The 22267-nt window shown below is 44.5% G+C and overlaps 1 protein-coding gene across 1 annotated transcript in view; it reads left to right on the plus strand.

Annotated features, from left to right (window-relative positions):
- Positions 1–18490, plus strand: part of exoc2 (exocyst complex component 2) — a 39809-nt gene extending 21319 nt beyond the window's left edge. The window contains exons 11-20 of the mRNA XM_061739031.1: positions 878–937; positions 3212–3273; positions 3664–3730; positions 5971–6087; positions 8918–9059; positions 12191–12246; positions 17180–17302; positions 17605–17666; positions 17929–17988; positions 18102–18490. Of these exons, the coding sequence (XP_061595015.1) occupies positions 878–937; positions 3212–3273; positions 3664–3730; positions 5971–6087; positions 8918–9059; positions 12191–12246; positions 17180–17302; positions 17605–17666; positions 17929–17988; positions 18102–18195 (843 nt within the window). The 3' untranslated portion in view covers positions 18196–18490. The remainder of the gene's footprint in view (positions 1–877; positions 938–3211; positions 3274–3663; positions 3731–5970; positions 6088–8917; positions 9060–12190; positions 12247–17179; positions 17303–17604; positions 17667–17928; positions 17989–18101) is intronic.
- The last annotated feature ends 3777 nt before the right edge of the window (positions 18491–22267 follow it).

The following is a 22267-nucleotide window of genomic DNA, read 5'->3' on the forward strand; positions in this document are numbered from 1 at the left end:
TGTTTTTGCGTGCGTTGGTGCGCTTTTTCGTGCGTTTTTCGTGCGTTTTTCGTTCGTTTTTTCGTACGATTTTTTGTACTTTTTTTCGTGCGTTTTTTCGTACGTTTTTCCGTATGTTTTTTCGTACGTTTTTTCGTACGTTTTTTCGTACATTTTTTCGTACGTTTTTTCGTACGTTTTTTCGTATGTTTTTCGTACGTTTTTTCGTACGTTTTTTCGTATGTTTTTTCGTACGTTTTTTCGTACGTTTTTTGTGCGTTTTTTCGTACGTTTTTTCGTACGTTTTTTCATGCGTTTTTTCGTGTGTTTTTTCGTATGTTTTTTCCGAAAAAACGTACGAAAGTAAGTTTTTCGGACGTTTTTTCGGACGTTTTTGTGCGTTTTTTCGTGCGTTTGTGCGCGCGTTTGCGCGTTTTTTCGTGCGTTCGTGCATTTTGCGTGCGTTTTTGCGTGCGTTTGCGCGTTTTTTCGTGCGTTCGTGCGTTTTGCGTGCGTTTTTTCGTGCCTTTTGCGTGCATTCGTGCCTTTTGCGTGCGTTTTTGCGTGCGTTTGCGCGTTTTTTCGTGCATTCGTGTGTTTTTGCGTGCGTTTTTGCGTGCGTTTTTGCGTGCGTTGGTGCGCTTTTTCTTGCGTTTTTTGTACGTTTTTTCGTGCGTTTTTTCGTACGATTTTTTGTGCGTTTTTTCGTACGATTTTTCGTGCGTTTTTTCGTACGATTTTTTGTACTTTTTTTCGTGCGTTTTTTCGTACGTTTTTTCGTACGTTTTTTCGTACGTTTTTTCATATGTTTTTTCGTACGTTTTTTCGTACGTTTTTTCGTATGTTTTTTAACCTGACCCCCCTCTGGTCTCTAACCCTAACCCCCTCTGGTCTGCAGGTCCTGCAGCTGGACCAGGTCCAGGACCAGGTCTCAGAGCTCAGCGTCAGCATCATGAAGGTGAGACCGGGACCTCGTACGTGTCTCACTTCTCCTGCTGCAGGTGGAGGATTTCATCTAATTATGTTCACATCAGAGTTTCTGCTGAAACCCGCTGGTCTGAGCCGGTTCCTCCCAACAATCATTGGTCTGGTCTTTTTAAACGTGTCTTTATTAGATTTTCCTCATAATACAAAACAATACAGAAACCTCATTTGGCAGCACAAAAACACACAAGGACATTAAAGAGAAAAGAAACACATTAACAGGAATCATAATACCAACGACAAACTAAATAGAATATTAAAATAAATAAAATTAAAATAAGAGGCATAATTAAAATGTAAGTATGTATATAAAGTATAAATTACCTCCACGATGCTTCTTCAGGTATATTCATGCTCACAAGGCCTCATCAATATCACAGTTTGTAAGAAAAGCTAAGAACTTTCCCCATAAATTATCAAACTCAAAGGTTTTTTTCTTGACACAGTAGGTGAGTTTTCTAGAACCAGACGTGACGTTAATCTCAGCCTGAGGCCTCAGGTTGGACCTTAACGTTATTGATCGTCCAGCTTGTAGCTAGAAGAGGTCCTTATTGGACGAAGCACAATTGTCCGGGTATCAAACACACACAGTTTAGGGTTAGAGGAAGCAGGACGGTAATAATTAGTGAGATAAATTGCATCACCTTCATCCATAACGTCTGTATTTCTTTACATTCCCACAGACAGTGACATAACGACAGCTCAGGAAGATCCTCCACATATTTCTGTAACTCACACCAGACCACGATAGTGTTTCTCACTAAAGGATTGTTTGTTGATTTTAATAGTATTTTAACTGGGGCCGGGCACAGAAAGGTATTTTATTTAGCGTCGAGACATTTGCAGAAATCAGTTCACTTTGTACCAAGGAAGATCCATTTCCTCAGAAAACCAAAACACGTGGATCCCAATAAGAGTTGAATGTTAGTCGTAGTCCAGCTATCGGAGGTAAATACAAGAGGGATGGACTGACTCTGAGTTTTCTATTATTACAAATAACATTCAAAAATAGCTTTCTGATTTTGGGGAAGATACAGCTGGTGGTGACAGTGGAAGTGATTGAAAAAGATTTAGACAATTTAGGCAAGATTTTGATTCCACTCACCTGCCCATTAAAGAGAGAGTTAGTGTTCGTAGATCATTGGTGTTTTTATTCAGACGTTAGTACAATCACATCCAGTTTCCTGACTGATTCTTCCTGGTGGGGTCAAAGTTCAGCCTGAACGCATGAATTTAGGTGAACATTCACTCTTTCCTCCTGGTTTCATGTTTAAGTTTCATGTTTTACTGTCAGATCTGCTACAGAGACGTACAGATGAAATTACAATCTTCTCTGATAATAATAATAATAATAATAATAATAATAATAATAATAATAATAATAATACAGATTAAATAAAATAGTATTTTCATGATGACATAAAATATGGAATAAATAGATTTTAAATAACTATTGTTATTGTCCTGTTTATATACAGATGTTCAGATGTTTGTCCAGGAATCAGAAGCTGATCTTGTTTTTATCTACATTTACATCGTAAATCCTGAATATTGTTAAATTGCTAAGAAATCTTCTCACATTCCCAAAGACAATCTTGTTCCTAAACTAGTTTGACATGTTTGACAGTTTGGATCGGCCCCTGCTGTTTATTTACTACATACATAGAGATATATCTATAGATATATATGATATAGATATATATGTATAGATATATGTATCTACATTCTGTAGAATATTATATCGTATTTCTCTGAGTCTGTTACATGTGGATGTTTTTAAAGGTGAGAGTAAAGTTTCCTCCCATGTATCTCTGCCTGAAAAGTGCTTGAATTTTAGTTTAAGTGCTTGAAATTATAACTGTGTCTTTCACCAAATTGGGATCAGACTGTATAGTTTAATTATTACAAGGAGAAATAAAATCAGTAAGATGAAACATAACTAGATGTTTACAGCACGATACAATGTACATAGCTGTGATAAAAAGTGGAAAAAATAATTATAAGTATAGATATCCTGTAGATATTTTCCCCTAGTGATAAGGTGCTTGAAGATTTAGAAAATGACCCTTGAAAGTGCTTGAATTTGACCTTGAAAAATGTGAAGGAACCCTGTGTTGAAGTGTTGCAGCTTTTTTATCTAAGAGTCTTTTCCAGTAAATGAAAGTCATCTAAAGTTCAGTCATTTTTGTATAGACATAAAGTCATTAATCAGTATTTATCAGAACTCTCCCACACGTGTCCCACTCAGGTGTTTGTGAAGTGTCTGGACCAGCTGAGCACGAAGACGGACGAAGACATCGATGCGTCTCGGTGAGTTTTTAATCTCATCGGTTTGATCTCGTTTCTCTGAACTGGTCCTGTGTTTTTTTTGTTTTTTCTTATTTTTCTCCTTCTCATTTCATTAATTTTTTCATTCTTCTCTGTATCTTTATTTATTTATTTATTTATTTTAAATTATATATTTATTTATTTTTTATATATTTTTTTTATTTTATTTTATATATTTATTTTTTATTTTATTTTATTTTTTTTGCTTTTTTTTGTTACTTTTCTACTTTGGTTTCTCTGTGTGGAGAGTGTGTTCCATGTTTTGGGTGGTGTTTGAAAGAGGCTGCATATTTCTGTAATATCGTTTAATTCTTGACTTGACCCTTTAAATCCATAAATATTCTTTATTTCTAACTGTTTGTGTGTTTTCAGCAGCGTTTCTGCTGACCTGTCGTCCCCGGACCGTTTCTCCGTGCAGGACTCCCCAACGCCGACCTCTGTGAGTGTTGGTGAATCATTTCCACTGAGTAGAGTGTGAGTATTTGCGGTCGATACCTCAGAAATCCCTCAGCGGTTTCTGCCATCGGCGCGTTGGCGTCGCACGACAAGACAAACATGTGTCACAGCAGAACTGCTGTTTCCTGGTGGAGGAGCAGAGACAGAGAGTTTCCTGTAACCGGCCGACACGCTGCTGCAGGCTGAAGGTTCAGGGTGGAGGAGGAAGACGAGGAAGACCAGGGTATCAGCGCTGCTGAAGGAAATGAAGCAAAGCTGCAGCAGCCGGGGGTTCCCCGCCCAGAACGAGAGAGCAGAGAGAGGACGAGAGATGAGAGGACGAGAGAGCAGAGAGAGGACGAGAGGACGAGAGGACGAGAGAGGACGAGAGGACGAGAGACGAGCAGGACAGAGAAACCAGCACATGCTGGGCAGAGAAAGTGTCAGAGAAACATCTGTGAGATTCTCTAAGTAGAATAGAATAAACTTTATTGATCCCCCAGAGGAGAAATTCACTTCAAAGGTATAAAAAAGTATATCCTAAAAAAACAACAACCAACTAATAGCTAAGTAATTAAAAAGAGCAATATTTAAAAAAGAGAGCAATGTACAAAAGAAGTTCTAAACCCGAAAAACCAATAATATATGCATGTGCAAAGAGACAAAAATAGCAGTGATGCATTTAGAGAGAGAAGGTTATTGCACTTTAAACTGAACTGGTGGAGTGACGAGAGCCGTTACTTGAAGAAAAGCAATTTACAAAATTGCTGACCATAATATATATATATATATATATATATATATATATATATATATATATATATATATATATATATATATATATATATATATATATATACATATACATACATATACATAATTAAACAGAGTAGTAGTAGTGCTTTGCTTCGTTGTGTTTGAGTCGTCCAGCTTCGACGACAACAACGTGAGGATCGCAGGAGATTTCAGACAAATAAAAACTAGTAAGTCAAATTCCAAGCACCAATCTGCAAAGTAAATTCATTAATATACACGTTTCATATAGTTCCATCAAAAGTTTATCCTCATATTTGATGTACTTCTGTAAATAGAATGGAATAGAAAGCCTTTATGCCCGACAAGGTTCCAACGTCACCACCTGGTTGATCCAGTAATGATATTAAAGTTATCAGGCAATTTGACCCAACTTGACCCAACTGAAATCAGAATTGAGTATTCACACATACCGTGGTATAAATATATATCTATCTATCTATATATATATATATATATATATATACACTATGAAAATGAAAGAATATTGCACAGTATGAGGCAGCTTATGAATTCAGAATGCAGTAACGTCTACAAGAAATGACACGACGCTTCATTTACAGATGTGTTTTTTCGTGAACCTGTTTAATTATTGTAGTTGATTGTTCTGCTGCTTCAGCCGGGTCAGTTTAGACCAGTGTCTCCCCCCCTGGGGTCCGAGCAGAGATCTCTGGGGGCGCGAAACTTTGTCTGCTTTGAGGATATGCAGTTGTAAAAATTATAGTTGCACATGTTAAATAAATAAAAAATCATAATAACACACCTGATGGAATACAGTAATCCAAGTCTGTATAAACCCACTTAGAAATAAATGTTGGTCATTTTAAAATACTAAGTTATTTTTCTGGATAAAAACTTAAAAACGTATTATTATATCGTTATTCAATATTTAATCATACTACTACTCCAACAGGTTGTTAAAGGAAAAATGTTTGCTCTCAAAAGAGACAATTTTCAGAAATATTTTTATGTCCTTGCAATTATTTTCTGTGCGTATTTTATACATTGGTGACACAAAATGAAGGTGAGAAAGACAAAGTACAGGATAAACCAAAGAGAAATGTATAAAAAAAACATAATTAATGTTCATTTTTTCAATTAAAGATTTGTAACGAATCACTTTACTCTTTTGGTGCCAGTACGTACGGGTCGGGGGGCGGCTGGTCTTAGACACAAGTAGGAACAAGGAAAAAAGGTTGGGAACCGCTGGGTTAGAGGAGTTTGGCTCCCAGGATTCACAGGATTCCCAGGATTCCCAGGATTTCTGCTCGTCTCTCCCACTAGAGTTCCTAAGTTTGAGTTTGTTAAGTTTGTTGGACCAGCAGTGTGTTTGTATGTATTATTTCATTGTTGCTGGTCGGTAACTGATTTTCCCCAGAGGGGACAGTAAAGGTTTGATTTGGACCATAAAGGTTTGATTATCGTCTGCAGGAGCAGCGTCTGCTGATCATCCTCAGCACCTGCCAGTACCTGGAGCGCCGGACCTTCCTGAACCTGGCCGACCACCTGGAGAAGCACGGCTTCACCGGGACCGAGAAGATCACACGGGTCAGGACTTAGTTATCTATTTATTTATCTATTTATTTATTTATTTATTTATTTAGTTATTTATTTATTTATTAGGGCCCGAGCACTGACAGTGCGAAGGCCCTATTGTATCTGTAGGAATTGTTCTCGTTCTCGTTGTTTTTATTCTTCAGACGAAATTAGGGTCTTTTTTCCCCCTAAACATGCCCCAAAAGTCACCAAATTTAGCACCAAGCCAGGCCTTGAATTTTAGTTTAAATGCTTGAAATTATAACTGTATCTTTCACCAAATTGGGATCAGACTGTATAGTTTAATTATTACAAGGAGAAATAAAACCAGTAAGATGAAACATGACTAGATGTTTACAGCACGATGCAATGAACATAATTGTGATAAAAAGTGGAAAAAATACTGATGAGTTTATATATTCCTGTAGATATTTTACCCCAGAGATAAGGTGCTTTAAGATTTTAGAAAATTACCCTTGAAAGTGCTGGAATTTGACCTTGAAAAATGTGTAGGAACCCTGAAGATGTGACAAGACGAGGGATTGTATAACTCGCTTTTTTGGTTGTGCTGGTTAGAAAATAAGCACTCCTTATGATTGAAATACTCCTGCTCATTTTTGTCACTATATTATTAATATGAGTAGCCCAAGGAAGCGTTTAATCTATTTTAACCCCCAGAAATCTGACCTCCTTAACTCGCTCAGTATTAACTCCATACAAAGAAACACTCAACTTGTGCCATTTTGAGCCAATAACAAGACATTTGGTTTTAGAAATATTAAGTTTCATCTCATTTCAGTAACCCCATTTAGTAATGAATAATAGTACGGGTGCAGATCACACAGGTCAGTACCGACGGTGCAGAACGCTGGCTCGTAGTGCTGCTCAGAAACCAGGAGGGGGAACATCACCCACCGCTGAGCTGATCATCTCTGATCAGAGATGACTCTGTTCTCCCCCCAGAAGAAGTAAATGTCATGGTCTCTGTACTCTACCCCCTAGAGAAGTAAATGTGTTGGTGTTGGAGCTCAGCTCCACCGTGTTCTGCTCTTCACACGTTAACACTCTCACCCTGCTGACTAACGGCTGAATCACAAACAAGCAGCGCGTTGGTTTTCCAGTAAAATCAGCTGAAGAGAGTTTTCTTTGAAACGTTAGTTAGTTCTTTTAAGAGACAGAAAAGCTGATGTGACTCGTACTCTGTGTAGACACGCTGATATCTGGGGCAGTTTACCGTTGAAAATATATGATACACCTATTTCTCACAAGGTGACTCAGTTTCCTGATAAACAGGACCCGTCGCCCCGGCTCGTGCCCGTCGCCCCCGGCTCGTGCTCGTCGTCCGGCTCGTGCCCGTCGCCCCGGCTCGTGCTCGTCACCCGGCTCGTGCTCGTCACCCGGCTCGTGCCCGTCACCCGGCTCGTGCCCGTCGCCCCGACTCATGCCCGTCACCCGGCTCGTGCTCGTCACCCGGCTCGTGCTCGTCACCCGGCTCGTGCTCGTCGCCCCGGCTCGTGCCCGTCGCCCCGGCTCGTGCTCGTCACCCGGCTCGTGCCCGTCACCCGGCTCGTGCCCGTCGCCCCCGGCTCGTGCTCGTCGTCCGGCTCGTGCTCGTCACCCGGCTCGTGCTCGTCACCCGGCTCGTGCCCGTCACCCGGCTCGTGCCCGTCGCCCCGACTCATGCCCGTCACCCGGCTCGTGCTCGTCACCCGGCTCGTGCTCGTCACCCGGCTCGTGCCCGTCACCCGGCTCGTGCCCGTCACCCCGGCTCGTGCTCGTCGCCCCGGCTCGTGCCCGTCGCCCCGGCTCGTGCTCGTCACCCGGCTCGTGCCCGTCACCCGGCTCGTGCCCGTCACCCGGCTCGTGCCCGTCGCCCCGGCTCGTGCTCGTCGCCCCGGCTCGTGCCCGTCACCCGGCTCGTACCCGTCGCCCCGGCTCGTGCTCGTCGCCCCGGCTCGTGCCCGTCGCCCCCGGCTCGTGCCCGTCGCCCCGGCTCGTGCCCGTCGCCCCGGCTCGTGCTCGTCGCCCCCGGCTCGTGCTCGTCGCCCCGGCTCGTGCCCGTCGCCCCGGCTCGTGCTCGTCGCCCCCGGCTCGTGCCCGTCGCCCCGGCTCGTGCCCGTCGCCCGGCTCGTGCCCGGCTCGTGCCCGTCGCCCGGCTCGTGCCCGGCGCCCGGCTCGTGCCCGGCTCGTGCTCGTCGCCCGGCTCGTGCCCGTCGCCCCGGCTCGTGCTCGTGCCCGGCTCGTGCCCGTCGCCCCGGCTCGTGCCCGTCGCCCCGGCTCGTGCTCGTCGCCCCGGCTCGTGCCCGTCGCCCCGGCTCGTGCCCGTCGCCCCGGCTCGTGCTCGTCACCCGGCTCGTGCCCGTCACCCGGCTCGTACCCGTCGCCCCGGCTCGTGCCCGTCGCCCCGGCTCGTGCTCGTCGCCCCGGCTCGTGCCCGTCGCCCCCGGCTCGTGCCCGTCGCCCCGGCTCGTGCCCGTCGCCCCGGCTCGTGCTCGTCGCCCCCGGCTCGTGCTCGTCGCCCCGGCTCGTGCCCGTCGCCCCGGCTCGTGCTCGTCGCCCCCGGCTCGTGCCCGTCGCCCCGGCTCGTGCCCGTCGCCCGGCTCGTGCCCGGCGCCCGGCTCGTGCCCGGCTCGTGCTCGTCGCCCGGCTCGTGCCCGTCGCCCCGGCTCGTGCTCGTGCCCGGCTCGTGCCCGTCGCCCCGGCTCGCGAAAATACGGTACTTGCTTATTGCTTATTACTTACTTACTAACTTGTTACTTACTAACCTGTGTCCCTGACCTCCAGGTGTTCATGCACCTGTCTGAGTCGTTAACCGGGCTTGCCGTGTGTCCTTGACCTCCAGGTGAGCGTGGACGCCGTGCGGGAGCTGGACAGGAAGTTGTTTGAGTCGTACATCGAGAGACGAGCCGACCCCATCGCCGGCTCGCTGGAGCCGGGAATCTACGCAGGATACTTCGACTGGAGGGACTGCCAGACGCCCACAGGTATTACCCAGAATCCCCTGCAGGTATTACCCAGAAACCCCTGCAGGTATTACCCAGAAACCCCACAGGTATTACCCAGAATCCCCTGCAGGTATTACCCAGAATCCCCTGCAGGTATTACCCAGAATCCCCTGCAGGTATTACCCAGAAACCCCTGCAGGTATTACCCAGAAACCCCTGCAGGTATTACCCAGAAACCCCACAGGTATTACCCAGAATCCCCTGCAGGTATTACCCAGAAACCCCTGCAGGTATTACCCAGAATCCCCTGCAGGTATTACCCAGAATCCCCTGCAGGTATTACGGGTTCGTCCCCTCAAAACGTAGAGGGGGAAATATCCGTTTTTGTAAATACCCGGCTCTGTAGAAACGTGGCCTTAGTCCTCAAAGAGCAAAGTCAAGCTCGTCCCCGTCTCGTTATCGTCATGAAAAAAAGGTGCGTCAATTAAATAATTTGTCCATTGTTGACGAGAACAGCCGTGAGTCCGGCAGAGCCAGCGCTCGCTGCTCTGGTGCGTCGGCTCAGTCGTGGTTTAAACGTGTGTGTGATGTTTTACTGTAAACGCTGAGATCATCCAGCTTCCTGAAGCTCCGTGGCCTTTAGTGTGTTCCTGTGGGCGAGTGTTTGTGCCTGAGCTGACATTTCCCTCCAGCAGATACGGTGAAACCTAAATGTGAATCTGTGGTTTAGCTGATCGGGGGGGGGGGGGGGCGTTGGAGCTGCAGATCTGAAGCCTCTCAGGGCTGGGCTGTAATGTGAAACAGGAACATTTGGGACCCCGACCGCAGCTCTAGGATCCCATACTTTCACTAGCTGGTGTTTGTGGGGCTTTAGCAGCGTGGGGGGGGGAACGAGCTGCTGCTCCATCAGCGTGGGGCGGGAGAACGAGCTGCTGCAGCAGACCTGGTTTCACTACTTTCTCTCTGCAGTTTCATTTGTTTTGCTTCCAGAGTTCACTCGCTGAGATATTTTAAACTTCCAGCAGGACAGTGACCTTGGCCTGAGAAATGAAGGTCAAATCCTCACCGTTGGCCTGGTGGAGTAAAACATGTGATGAAGTAAATATAACGGCGTCATTTGTAACAAAGATCTTTCTCTGTTCTTTGTGATGGAAACTGAAGTTTCTGAGAGTTTCAGTGTTTTTAAATAGAGTTTGATGTTTCTGTGGAGGCGGTTGTTGTTACGAGCTCCTTGTCTGAACTAGTAATGTTTTCATCAGCCTGTTTCAGTTTTAGTTTCAGTCTAGTCTCTGGGTCAAACTATCATTTTAGTTTTTATTCGTTTTAGTCTCGTTCATTCTCCTTTTAGTCGTGTCGAGTTTCAGTCGACTAAAAGTCTGAGCATTTTAGTTTAGTTTTAGTCACAATTGTCCAGGACCATTTTACAGACCATCATGTCTGTTACCATCATGTGTGTTACTGTTAGGTTCCTAAATCAACATACATAAATGAATAACTTAGGAAAGACACAGAGACTGTTAGAAATGATTTTTCAGGCCTTCTGCGCAGAAGGGAAGCAAAGTCGGAGCTTGCAGAGCAACATGGCCCTCTCTGTGGCTCTCGACGAAATGCTTGCTGGCTCCTTCTTTGCATCAGGTATTTATTGGTAAAACTGACAGGAACATGACCATATTTGGTAGACAATGGACAATTGGAAGAAAACAGATGGTCACACGTGTGACTTTTCAGTTAAAGAGGCTGTTTATATTGGCAGGTAGCACCCTTTAATGCCTTTTATTTGTTGCATGCTTTTATTTTGACAACCACCTGTCTATGGGATGTAGGAAAACCAGGAAGTAGCCAGAGAAAAGCACATGTTGAGCAAAGCAGATCAGGAAAGTTCTTCCGTCGCCATCCAGCTGCGTGGTGCTGTTGAAAGCATTGTCTGTGAGTTATCTAAGTTGACATGCATTTTGTTCAGGAATATTGAAGAGTATTTTTATGACTTTGTGAAAGAAAAGTGTTTTATTTCCATTTTAGTCTGGGACTCTGAAATGTTATTTTATTCGGTCAGTGTAGCTTTCAGCCAGTTTGTAAGCTAATTTGGATGACCATTTATTCATTATCTTTTGTTTACTGTAATGTAAAGCTGAAAATACCTGTTTACTTTTGTTTTTCTTTACTGATTTGAACAATGTATGGCAAACAGTGATTTTACTTTTTTCTTATGTTACAGTTTCACTCCAATTTTGCATCTGCATGCTTCTTGAGTCTGCATTAAATTCCGGAGCTGAAGGCTATATCCTGACTCTCATGTCTTTTGTGAATGGAGTTTGGCTTGCTGTCTACTTTTAGTCATCACACTTAAAAGGAGGACAGTATAAGGCTTGGTATGAAGAAACAAACAGACATCTTTAGCGTAAAGTCTTTAAAATACACAAAACGTCAAAGGGGTCAAATGGGGCCCCTTCTGGACAAACGAGAACTCTGAGATCTTGAACAGATGCGTGCAGGCTAACCTTAAAAATACAATGGGACAGTTGTCCCAGGACAGTCCAAAACCCCTGAGTAGATCAGGAAGTGGCCTGTTGTGACTTCTGTCAACATGTGATAAGCATTGTGAACAAACACAGTCAGCTCTCTGACTTGATTCTGTTTCTAATGGTTTCATAAGCACAAAACTAATTCAAAAACCTTGATTAACCTAACAGTTACCATCATGTCTGTTACCATCATTTCAAGGTCGCTTAACAAACTTAGCCTATTCAGGCAAGGCCAAGGAGAACAGTGTGTTAGGAGGTTTGAAACTGTGGAGAGTGGGGGAGTGACGGATTTCAAGGGGGAATGAAATGTCCTCATTGCAAGTATTGCAAGTCGCCCTGTTGTCGTCCTTTTTGGTAAAATGTAACCAAACTTTCGAGCATTTATGCCGCTTTGTCGCCATGTTTTCCTGCTGGAATCGATAAGGGAATCGTTTGCAAAAAAGGCAAACGATTCCAAAGAATTGAAACACTGGGAACCGGTTCTCAACAAGAAGCGGTTCTCAATTCCTGTCCCTAGTCATGTGTGTTACTGCCCCCACCGGATCTGCTGAACTGGAGGATTAAGGAGTGTTTTTTGTTTTTGAGCCCACCGGGGACGTAGCGGTGGCCACGTCTGACCTCTGACCTCTGTTCCGTCTCCACCTCCAGGTGTGAGGAACTACCTGAAGGAGGCGCTGGTGAGCATCATCACGGTTCACGCTGAGGTACGAACGCACCACCGTCTCTCTCTCCTCCTCCTCTTCAGGTTCTTACGGGGGCTGGAAATCCTTAAAAGTGCTTGAATTCAATGTTGTGTTTTTAAGGCCTGAAAAATGCTTGAATTTTAGTTTAAGTGCTTGAAATTATAACTCTGTGTCTTTCACAAAATTGGGATCAGGCTGTATATTTTAGTTATTACAAGGAGAAATAAAACCAGTAAGATGAAACATAACTAGATGTTTACAGCACGATACAATGTACATAATTGTGATAAAAAGTGGAAAAAATAATTATGAGTATATATACCGTAATGTCCCGATTATAAGACGACCACCTCTTTTTCAAGACTCAAGTTTGAAGAAATGCTTTTTGAACACCAAATTCAATTTTCATACAGAAAATAATTACAGTACATCTGAAACAAATGATTATAACAATATATTGAGAGAAAAAGCCTGTTATTTTGACTATTTGAAATCATTATCTTGAAGTTTGCATCATAACTTCTCCTCAGCTGCCGGTTCACCTGCCGAACTTCCACCCTCTTTTCTCCAGATTGTCGCTACGTTTCTGCACTTTCTGTTATCTCTCCTCTTATTTTCTTTTCTTTTCTTTCTTATACTATTTTTTATTTTTCTTCTTCGTGACAGGGGTTCTCTTTGGCCTGGGGCCTGTACTACGAAGCGGGATTTGGGGTTAGCGAGGTAACTTCAGGTTTAACCCTGGGTTTTCAGGACTACGACGGTGGTTCACTTCTTAGCGGGGCACATCGCCATGGTAACTTATGCTGAACCGCTAACCTGCTCCGGAGCAGGTTATGTTCCAGATACAGATCGCCGGGTATAAAAGCACCGCCCACTGACCAATCAGCTCTCTTGGAAAATGGCATGCCCTTTCGAAAAGAATCCAGTGGAGCTTGGTGCGCGGATCGTGAGAGGATCCCTCCGAAGAGAACGCGTATTCAGGGACCACCAAAACCCCTTTGCTTTCCCTGATGAGTACCTGTATGAACGATCCAAAAAAAAAGGAAAAAAAGAAAAAAGAGGTGGAGGAGAAAATAAAAAATAAATCAATCAATGAATAAATAAAACAAATCATCACCCAAAATCCGATGTACAGTCAATCCAAAACTAATACCAATTAAATAAATAAATCAAGAAGAAATGAAAAAGAAGATGCATTTGTAAGGGGATAGCAAAAAAGGGATTTTCAATTTCGTCCCTCGAACATTCTGAGAAGTCACTTTAAAATACTAAATACCCCCCTCCTGAAAAAATAAAAAATTAAATAAAATAAATAAAAAAACCCAATTCTTTGGTACAGCATCAGCACAAGTTATCGGTCAACAACAATAGTTATAGAACCAATATATACAGACTGTCTCAGAAAATTAGAATATTGTGATTTTCTGTAATGCAAACACAAAAACAAAAAAAATGTCATACATTCTGGATTCATTACAAATCAACTGAAATATTGCAAGCCTTTTATTATTTTAATATTGCTGATCATGGTTTACAGTTTAAGATTAAGATTCCCAGAATATTCAAATATATGTTTATATCCCTATGAATTTACGCATTTATACAGTCAGCGATCTTTTGCCAGCTGTCTTTCCTGCATTTTGCAGCTGCAACTGTGTTGCTTTTTGCCTGTATTATATGCCTATACTCATCATATTTCCGTAAAATTATTGTTTGCTCTTCGCTACTGAAATAAGCGGCTCTGACAGCGGACTTCTCCATGCTTGCGATTGGTCATGCGCTGAAAACACCGCCCCTTTTATGTGCACGCGCTCATATCCAGATTGGAGAAAGCTGGGTTGATATACCGAGTTGATAACCGCCGTCGTGTGACCGCTTAGCGTGATTGCAATTGTCCCGCTTAGTGAATCTGGATAAGGAAAAGATATCCTGGATATGTTGAACTTGCTTCGTAGTACAGGCCCCTGGGGAGTTAAGTTCAGCATTGGCTTTAAAGCAACCTGATCTCACAAAAATCCGTGAAATGCCCACGACCTCTCACCACTATTTTCCGTGGTATATACACGGAAAATGGTATAATTCCGTGTGAGCACCACGGATATTGTACCACGCAAAGTCAATGGGATCCGTTGTCGTGATATATACACGGATTATGACATTATTATTATTATTTATATATTATTCTTTGTTATAGTGGCTAAATTATGAGTTTTTGTCATGCAAGGTACTGTTTGTTACTGTCAGTTTGTAAAAGCATGTTTTTAACGCTGTTTTAGCAGTGTTTTATTGAGGTTTTAATGGGAGCACCACAGATATAGTACTATGGGAAGTCAAAGGGATCCGTGGTCGTGATATATACACGGATTATGACATTATTATTATTTACATATTATTCTTTGTTATAGTGGCTAAATTATTAATTAAATTACCAAACTAATGTCTGTCTGTTCAGGGGATGCCCCCAAACAACATATAAATATATAGTATTATGCGAATTATGAGATATAGTATTATGCGAAGTCAATGGGATCCGTCACCCGATTTGACTGCTGTCATACCATGAAGGACAAAACGATAACAATCATCCCATAGATATGGGCCAGTAGGGCCCTACTCTACCTACTAGTAGGCGCAGGAGGCTGTTATCGCCCCTTTCTATGGCTAACCCCATGTTATTAATGCTCAGTAGGCCCAGAAGTTTTGTTATGAAGCTCACACCTCACCTCCCTTTATTATTTAGCTAGAATTTTAAAACCTGAACAATAGAATTCAGCGTAAAATGCCGGATCTTGTCCATTTAAAAACAATACTTTTTGGAACATAGTGTAACGACCACAGATAAGATAAGGCCTTGCCCGTCTGGGGCAACACATCAGCATTTGGCCGACTGGTTAGTGCAGTTGACTGTGGTCTGGGAGACTGGTTAGTGCAGTTGACTGTGGTCTGGGAGACTGGTTAGTGCAGTTGACTGTGGTCTGGGAGACTGGTTAGTGCAGTTGACTGTGGTCGGGGAGACTGGTTAGTGCAGTTGACTGTGGTCTGGGAGACTGGTTAGTGCAGTTGACTGTGGTCTGGGAGACTGGTTAGTGCAGTTGACTGTGGTCTGGGAGACTGGTTAGTGTAGTTGACTGTGGTCTGGGAGACTGGTTAGTGCAGTTGACTGTGGTCTGGGAGACTGGTTAGTGCAGTTGACTGTGGTCTGGGAGACTGGTTAGTGCAGTTGACTGTGGTCTGGGAGACTGGTTAGTGCAGTTGACTGTGGTCTGGGAGACTGGTTAGTGCAGTTGACTGTGGTCTGGGAGACTGTGGTTCGAGACACGCTCTGGGCACGACTTGTTCGCCACAGTATTTTCCTCATTGTGTTATGGTTTTCTTTTAATATCTTTAACATTTCTAAACATGAAAGTGTCCTTGATAATTCAATAATACAATAGTTTCATGTTAAGGACATCCGTTTTAATTAGTTCTCCTTCATTTATGACATGTTATTAATGCTCAGTAGGCACAGGAGGTTTGTTATGTATTGTTATAGGTTTGCCTATGAGGCCTATTTCGTGTCTATTTTTGCACAGTTCACTAACGCTTTGAGCTAGGAGGCTGAAATTCTAGACTCTGTATCAGGAGGCGACTCTCATCCACTGTGCCGAGGTCCAGACCCGTGCGACCTTCGGAAGTGCCAAAGGTCACCGTGTGTGGTGACTTTTTCAGGCCTTTTTTGTGTGTTTTTTGAATAATTCACTAACGCTTTGAGCTGGGAGACTGATTTTTGACTATGCTGCAATGCAGAAGGCCCTTTGCTAGGATCTTTTGGTCCGGTGGCTGTACGACTTCCACAGAGCTAGTTGGCATTGCAGAGAGGGTTCGCAGAGTTGAGACTTGGCAAGCCCAATCTAGGCCCCATATGGAGGCCACAGGTCAAGTTTTACTTGGTTTGGTCAAATTTTGGCAACGGCGCCCGTTCGAATGTTGGAAAAGGTGAAGTTTCAAAGCCCCGTCCATTGAAAAGTACAGATCCGATCCGCACCAAACTAACGTCTGTCTGTTCAGGGGATGCCCCCAAACAACTGACTTCTAGAATCAGACTTCTATGACTTCTGCAACAGTGTTTCCTCCAAAACGTCCTGGCTGGTTAGGAGGTTGTAGAAACGTATAGGTCTGAGAGCCTCCTGGCTAATGGAACAGGGCCTATTTTGTGTCTTTTTTTGCATAGTTCTCTAACACTTTTAGTTAGGAGTCTGAATTTTTTATATGTTGTTTGGGGGCATCCCCTGAACAGACAGACATTAGTTTGGTAATTTAATTAATAATAATTTAGCCACTATAACAAAGAATAATATGTAAATAATAATAATGTCATAATCCGTGTATATATCACGACCACGGATCCCTTTGACTTTGCATAGTACTATATCTGTGGTGCTCCCATTAAAACCTCAATAAAACACTGCTAAAACAGCGTTAAAAACATGCTTTTACAAACTGACAGTAACAAACAGTACCTTGCGCGACAAAAACTCATAATTTAGCTACTATAACAAAGAATAATATATAAATAATAATAATGTCATAATCTGTGTATATATCACGACCACGGATCCCATTGACTTTGCATGGTACAATATCCGTGGTGCCCACACGGAATTATACCATTTTCCGTGTTGGTACCACGGAAAATAGTGGTGAGAGGTCGTGGGCATTTCACAGATTTTTGTGAGATCAGGTTGCTTTAAAGATATCTGGCGCCAGCTAGTGTTGTGAATGGGTATAACGTTTAGACCCCGAATGTAAGACGACCCCCACTTTTTCAGTCTTATTTCAATGCAAAAAACACCGTCTTATATTCAGGCCAATACGGTATTCCTTTAGATATTTTTAAGATTTTGAAAATTACCCTTGAAAGTGCTTGAATTTGACCTTGAGAAATGTGTAGGAACCCTGTCTTCACCTCCTCCAGGTGTTCACCGTCTCCAGGGAACTGGTTCCCCGAGTCGTGTCCAGGATCGTGGAGTCGGTGGCCGAAGAGATGTGTCGCCTCATGCAGTGTGTGTCGTCGTTTAGCAAGAACGGGGCCCTGCAGGTACACACACACACACACACACACACACACACACACACACACATATACACACACACACACACACCACACACACTTATATACACACACACACACACACACATATACACACACACACACACACCACACACACTTATATACACACACACACACACACACATATACACACACACACACACACCACACACACTTATATACACACACACACACACACACTTATATACACACACACCCACACACACACACACACACACACACACACACTCTAACCCTAACCCCCCCCCCGACCCCTCATCCCCCCCCAGGCCCGGCTGGAGCTCTGCTCCCTCAGAGACGCCGTCTCCACCTTCCTCAACTCCCAGAGCAAGTGAGTAGCAGCAGCAGTTACCATGGTAACAGTAGCAGCAGCTAGTGCACATTTCTGTGATTTATGACATGTCAGAGTCATAAATCTTAGCGACCGCTAGCCCTCGCCCACTAACACAGTCCTACTGTTAGTGGGGGGTTAGTGGGGGGGTTAGTGGGGGGACAGGAAGTGAGAGTAATCTGTTTCTAGGGTGTGTGTGTGTCAGGATGCTTCATAGACTCTACATGTGTTAATAAACGTTAATAATAACGTCTCGTCTCAGCGCCGCCTTCCAGCTCGCCCTGGACGCCCTGCCGGCCCTGCAGAGCACCGCCGACAGGAAGTGAGTTCTGACCCGGTTTCTGACCCGTGTCTCTGTTCTGCCCCGGTTTCTGACCCGTGTTTCTGTTCTGACCCGGTTTCTGACCCGTGTTCCTGTTCTCCCCGGTTCTGCAGGTCTCTGGAGGAGCTGCTCAACAGCTTCCGCAGCAGCATGCAGCTGCAGCTCACCTGCTTCCAGCCGGCCTGCGTGCAGCCGCTCAAGAGATGAACCAGCAACTTCATCACCTCTATCTCTGAAGTTAACACTTCTATCTATCAGTCATCACTTCATCAGTCATCACTTCATCGTTTTATCACTTCATTGTTTACTCATCTTTCTTCTTTCCGTGTAACTTTCAATTTCTGCTTTACTGCCGTCTCCAGATGAATATCTGCTCTCTGAATGAGACGCCAGACGAGTCTCGCTGTTACTGTGCAGGACGGTACCGTATGGTAGTTATGCTAATCACTGTTGCTGTAAATACTTGGTGCAGTTTAAAACAATAAAACCATTTGCTTTGAAATTGCTCTTTTTCCTTCTTTTGTCTCTGTTATTACTTTTGTTAAAAAACAACCAACCCGGTACGACAGCATGAAGCCTTTTCCCCCACTGGTGTTGTGCCACGTGGGGTCCGGGATCAGTTATTAGAGAGTTATGAGTTATAATTGTCTAACGATAGGTATTTATTTTATTTATTTATATCGCGTCTAATACAACAGATGTGTCTCCAGGATCTTTCCAGAGATCCAGAACATAAACCCCGAGCAATTATTACATAAACAATGGCAGGTAAAAACTCCCCTAGTGGGAGAAAAGCCTTAAACCAAACAGTGGCAAGAAAATCTCCCCTTTAGGAGGAAGAAACCTGGACCTGGACCAGGCTCATAAGGGGGGACCCTCCTGCCGAGGGCCAGACTGGTGGGTCAGGGACGTCAACAGCACAGCAGGCAGGTGGAAGCAGCAACGGGATGACCAGGGGTGGGGACCACAGGCCAGCACGCAGCTCCCGAAGCTCCGGCCCAATCATCAAGTCCCAGGTTGGGGTGCAGGGTCAGGAAAAGACTTGTGCTCCGTAATGCAAGCTACAAGCCACCCACGACCACCTGCAGGTTCCGGTGTCCGGCAAAGGATGCTGCAACATGGACAAAAGAGAGAAAAGGGAGGAGAAGGGGGGGGCCAGCACAAGAAACTACAGGAGCGACTCTGACACACTAAAGTTTACACTACCTAGAGATTTACCAACACCAGCTAGAGGTTTACTAAACACTAACTATAGGCTTTACTAAACAGAAAGGTTTTAAGTTTAGTTTTAAAGGTGGAGGTGGTGTCAGCCTCCTTAACCCAGATTGGAAGTTGGTTCCATAGTAATGGTGCCTGATAGCAGAACGCCCGCCCTCCAAATCTACATTTAGATACTCTAGGAACTACGAGTAAACCTGCACTCTGAGAACGGAGAGCTCTGCCAGGAACATAAGGCACTATCAGGTCTTGTAAATAATGCGGAGCTAAGCCGTTTTGGGCTTTATACGCAAGTAATAATGAATTTCTAAGATGACTTATCAAAAGTAATGATCAAAATGAATCAATCAAAACGTGAGACTGCATTTGAAAAAGTTCTTGACCACTCAGATAAGCTACATAGACTTCTGTGATGAGTGTTTGCTTGGCCTGTTTATTGATACTGTAGTTAAAGGAGACCTATCATGGATCTAATCCCTATTTTAAACGGGCCTTGAATGTCTTAAAAACAAGCTTTTGATTGTTTTAGCTAAATAAATTAGAAATTCAGACTCTGATCCATGTCTTTATCTTCCCATTGTCTAACCTCATTATCTATGCAGGATTCTGAGTGGGCGGGGCTATGATAATGAGGCTCTGTGCTGATTGGCTGCCTGAATGACACGATACACCACTACGGAAAAATGGAGGAAGCTCCGGCCGGCGGAGTTAATTGTGAGCGTGGTTTCACGCATCGGAGGCCAACTGATGTAAATCACATTTTGGTTCCATAACTTTGGGGAGCAGAATCTTATTGGCTCGTAGATCCACATCACACTGGACGATCATCCGGGCGGCTGTACAGACACTGCAGAATCTGGTTGTTTCCTCCTTCTCTAAGGGTGCTTTCCCCTCTGTCCCGTTTGGAGCAGTTGTTCCAGAACAGGGAGCGTTTTCCCCTAAAGATCTGATCGTTTGGTTTATGTGAACACAGCAATTACGCTCTGAAATGGTACAAAACAAGCGAGCTGAGATCCTAGGAGAGGTTAGGGTTAGGTTCTCCTAGGAGAGGTTAGGGTTAGGATCTCCTAGGAGAGGTTAGGGTTAGGATCTCCTAGGAGAGGTTAGGGTTAGGATCTCGGCTCGGCTCCATTCCAGACCTGGAGCGGTGCGTTTTTTTTATTTGTAGTGAGAACATAATCCACACAGCAACCAACACAACTCCATTCATGTGTTTGTGCGACCGCGGTTAAAGGAGAGGAGTCGGCTCACCCTCCACCACCTTCTCTCCTATTGGACTTCCCGAGATGTCGTCCCAGCGCGGCACGGTGAAATTAAAAAATGTTCAATTCGGGCAGGGTTTGTGCAGCAGCAACGCCGCGGCAGGCGCCTCTCGCCCGCAGGGCGGTCCGCTCTGCGCCGGTAGCACAAACATGAACGGGAAAGCCGGCGTCGGCCTGCACTTTGCACCCTCTCTGTGAAAGAGGCTTGTTGTTTTTCCCGGGGTACGGAAGAGGAAACTCCTCCCACGTTCATTTCTGACCAATCAAAGAACAGTTGGTTCATGGCATTTGTTAACAGCTTTGAACCGCTACAGACGGTTGTGAACACAAACCCCACAAACGAGAAACGAAACAACTGTATGGATTTAGCCCCTGAATTGGAACAAAACAAACGCAGGTGTGAAAGCTCACTGAGGGGAGACCACTTTATATACGGTAAAGCAAAAGAAAACCTGTTTTTCATAAGAGGTCCCCTTTAAGTTCTGTGACTCGTAACCTTAGCTTTGACTGAATTGACCGCACTGCTTTCTAAGACCAGGGATAAACTAAGGTGAATGAGGAGATGGGTGGGGACGGGGAGGACGGGTGGGGACGGGGAGGACGGGGAGGACGGGGTGGGGGCTGTTGGCAGTTGGTTTTTCTCCAGCTCCGTTCAGACCAGCAGTTTATTCATCTGGGGAGTCTCTGCTTTTCTGGCACGTCAGCGTCAGGAGGAAGAGGCGGTTCAGGGCGGGGCAGGGTGGAGGTGATGTGGGCCACTAACCGTCGGACCCAGGATGAGGACCGTTGGGGGGGCAGGGCGGTGCTGGTGCGTGTGCTGGGGAGTCGGCCAGGCCCTCCCCAGCCAGGCGAGGGGTTACCTGAGGGCAGGTTGTTCTCTGAGGGCAGGTTGACGAGGTTGACGAGCCGTTGTGGTGTGACGGGGTTGACGAGCCGTTGTGGTGTGACGGGGTTGACGAGCCGTTGTGGTGTGACGGGAGGGGGGTGACCCGGTACTTTAGTATGACTTTACTCGCCACAACTGTACGTCTGTTTTCTGTTATTGTTCACCACTCGCTCTTCTTCTGACTGGGTTTCTGGTATCTGCAGCAGGGGAAAGCCGCGCCGCGGCGGCTGCTTGTTTTGATCGTGATCTAAACTTAGCTCCCCGTCCGCCCACGGTTTCATTCACAACAACGGGTTCAAGGACCAGAACCTTCCCCTGCTCTGTTTACAGTAAGAGATGGGGTTTCTGTTCCATTCAGGACCTGAGTGACAAAGTTTGAATGAATGAACCTTTATTTATCACGGTACATTTTTGTAACCGAAGAAACAAGGTAGAAACAAGGCTTATATAAACCGACCCCTTTTACTGGAACCTTACAGGTTATAGCAAATACAAAAGAGCAAAGATTAAGACAAGACAAAAATAACGTATATTTCCCATCATACCAAAAATATTGGTTGAGGGAGGGTCGGATTGTGATGCGATCGTTTTGATCAGCTTGCCTATAAAACCAAATTACAGGAGAATTTATGTTTATTTATTTTTTTAATTTATTTATTCAAACAGGTTAAAACAAAATATAATCAGAATATACATCTAATTTATATGCCGTATACGTCTATTCGTACGTCTACTCGTACGTACTCGTACGTATACTCGTACGTATACTCGTACGTCTATTCGTACATCTATTCGTACGTACTCGTACGTATACTCGTACGTATACTCGTACGTCTATTCGTACATCTATTCGTACGTATACTCGTACGTCTATTTGTACGTATACTGGGGGGGGGGTGACATCCACTGCCAA

The sequence above is a fragment of the Cololabis saira genome, chromosome 13 (genome assembly GCF_033807715.1).
Source record: "Cololabis saira isolate AMF1-May2022 chromosome 13, fColSai1.1, whole genome shotgun sequence".
Classification (NCBI taxonomy): Eukaryota; Metazoa; Chordata; class Actinopteri; order Beloniformes; family Belonidae; genus Cololabis; species Cololabis saira.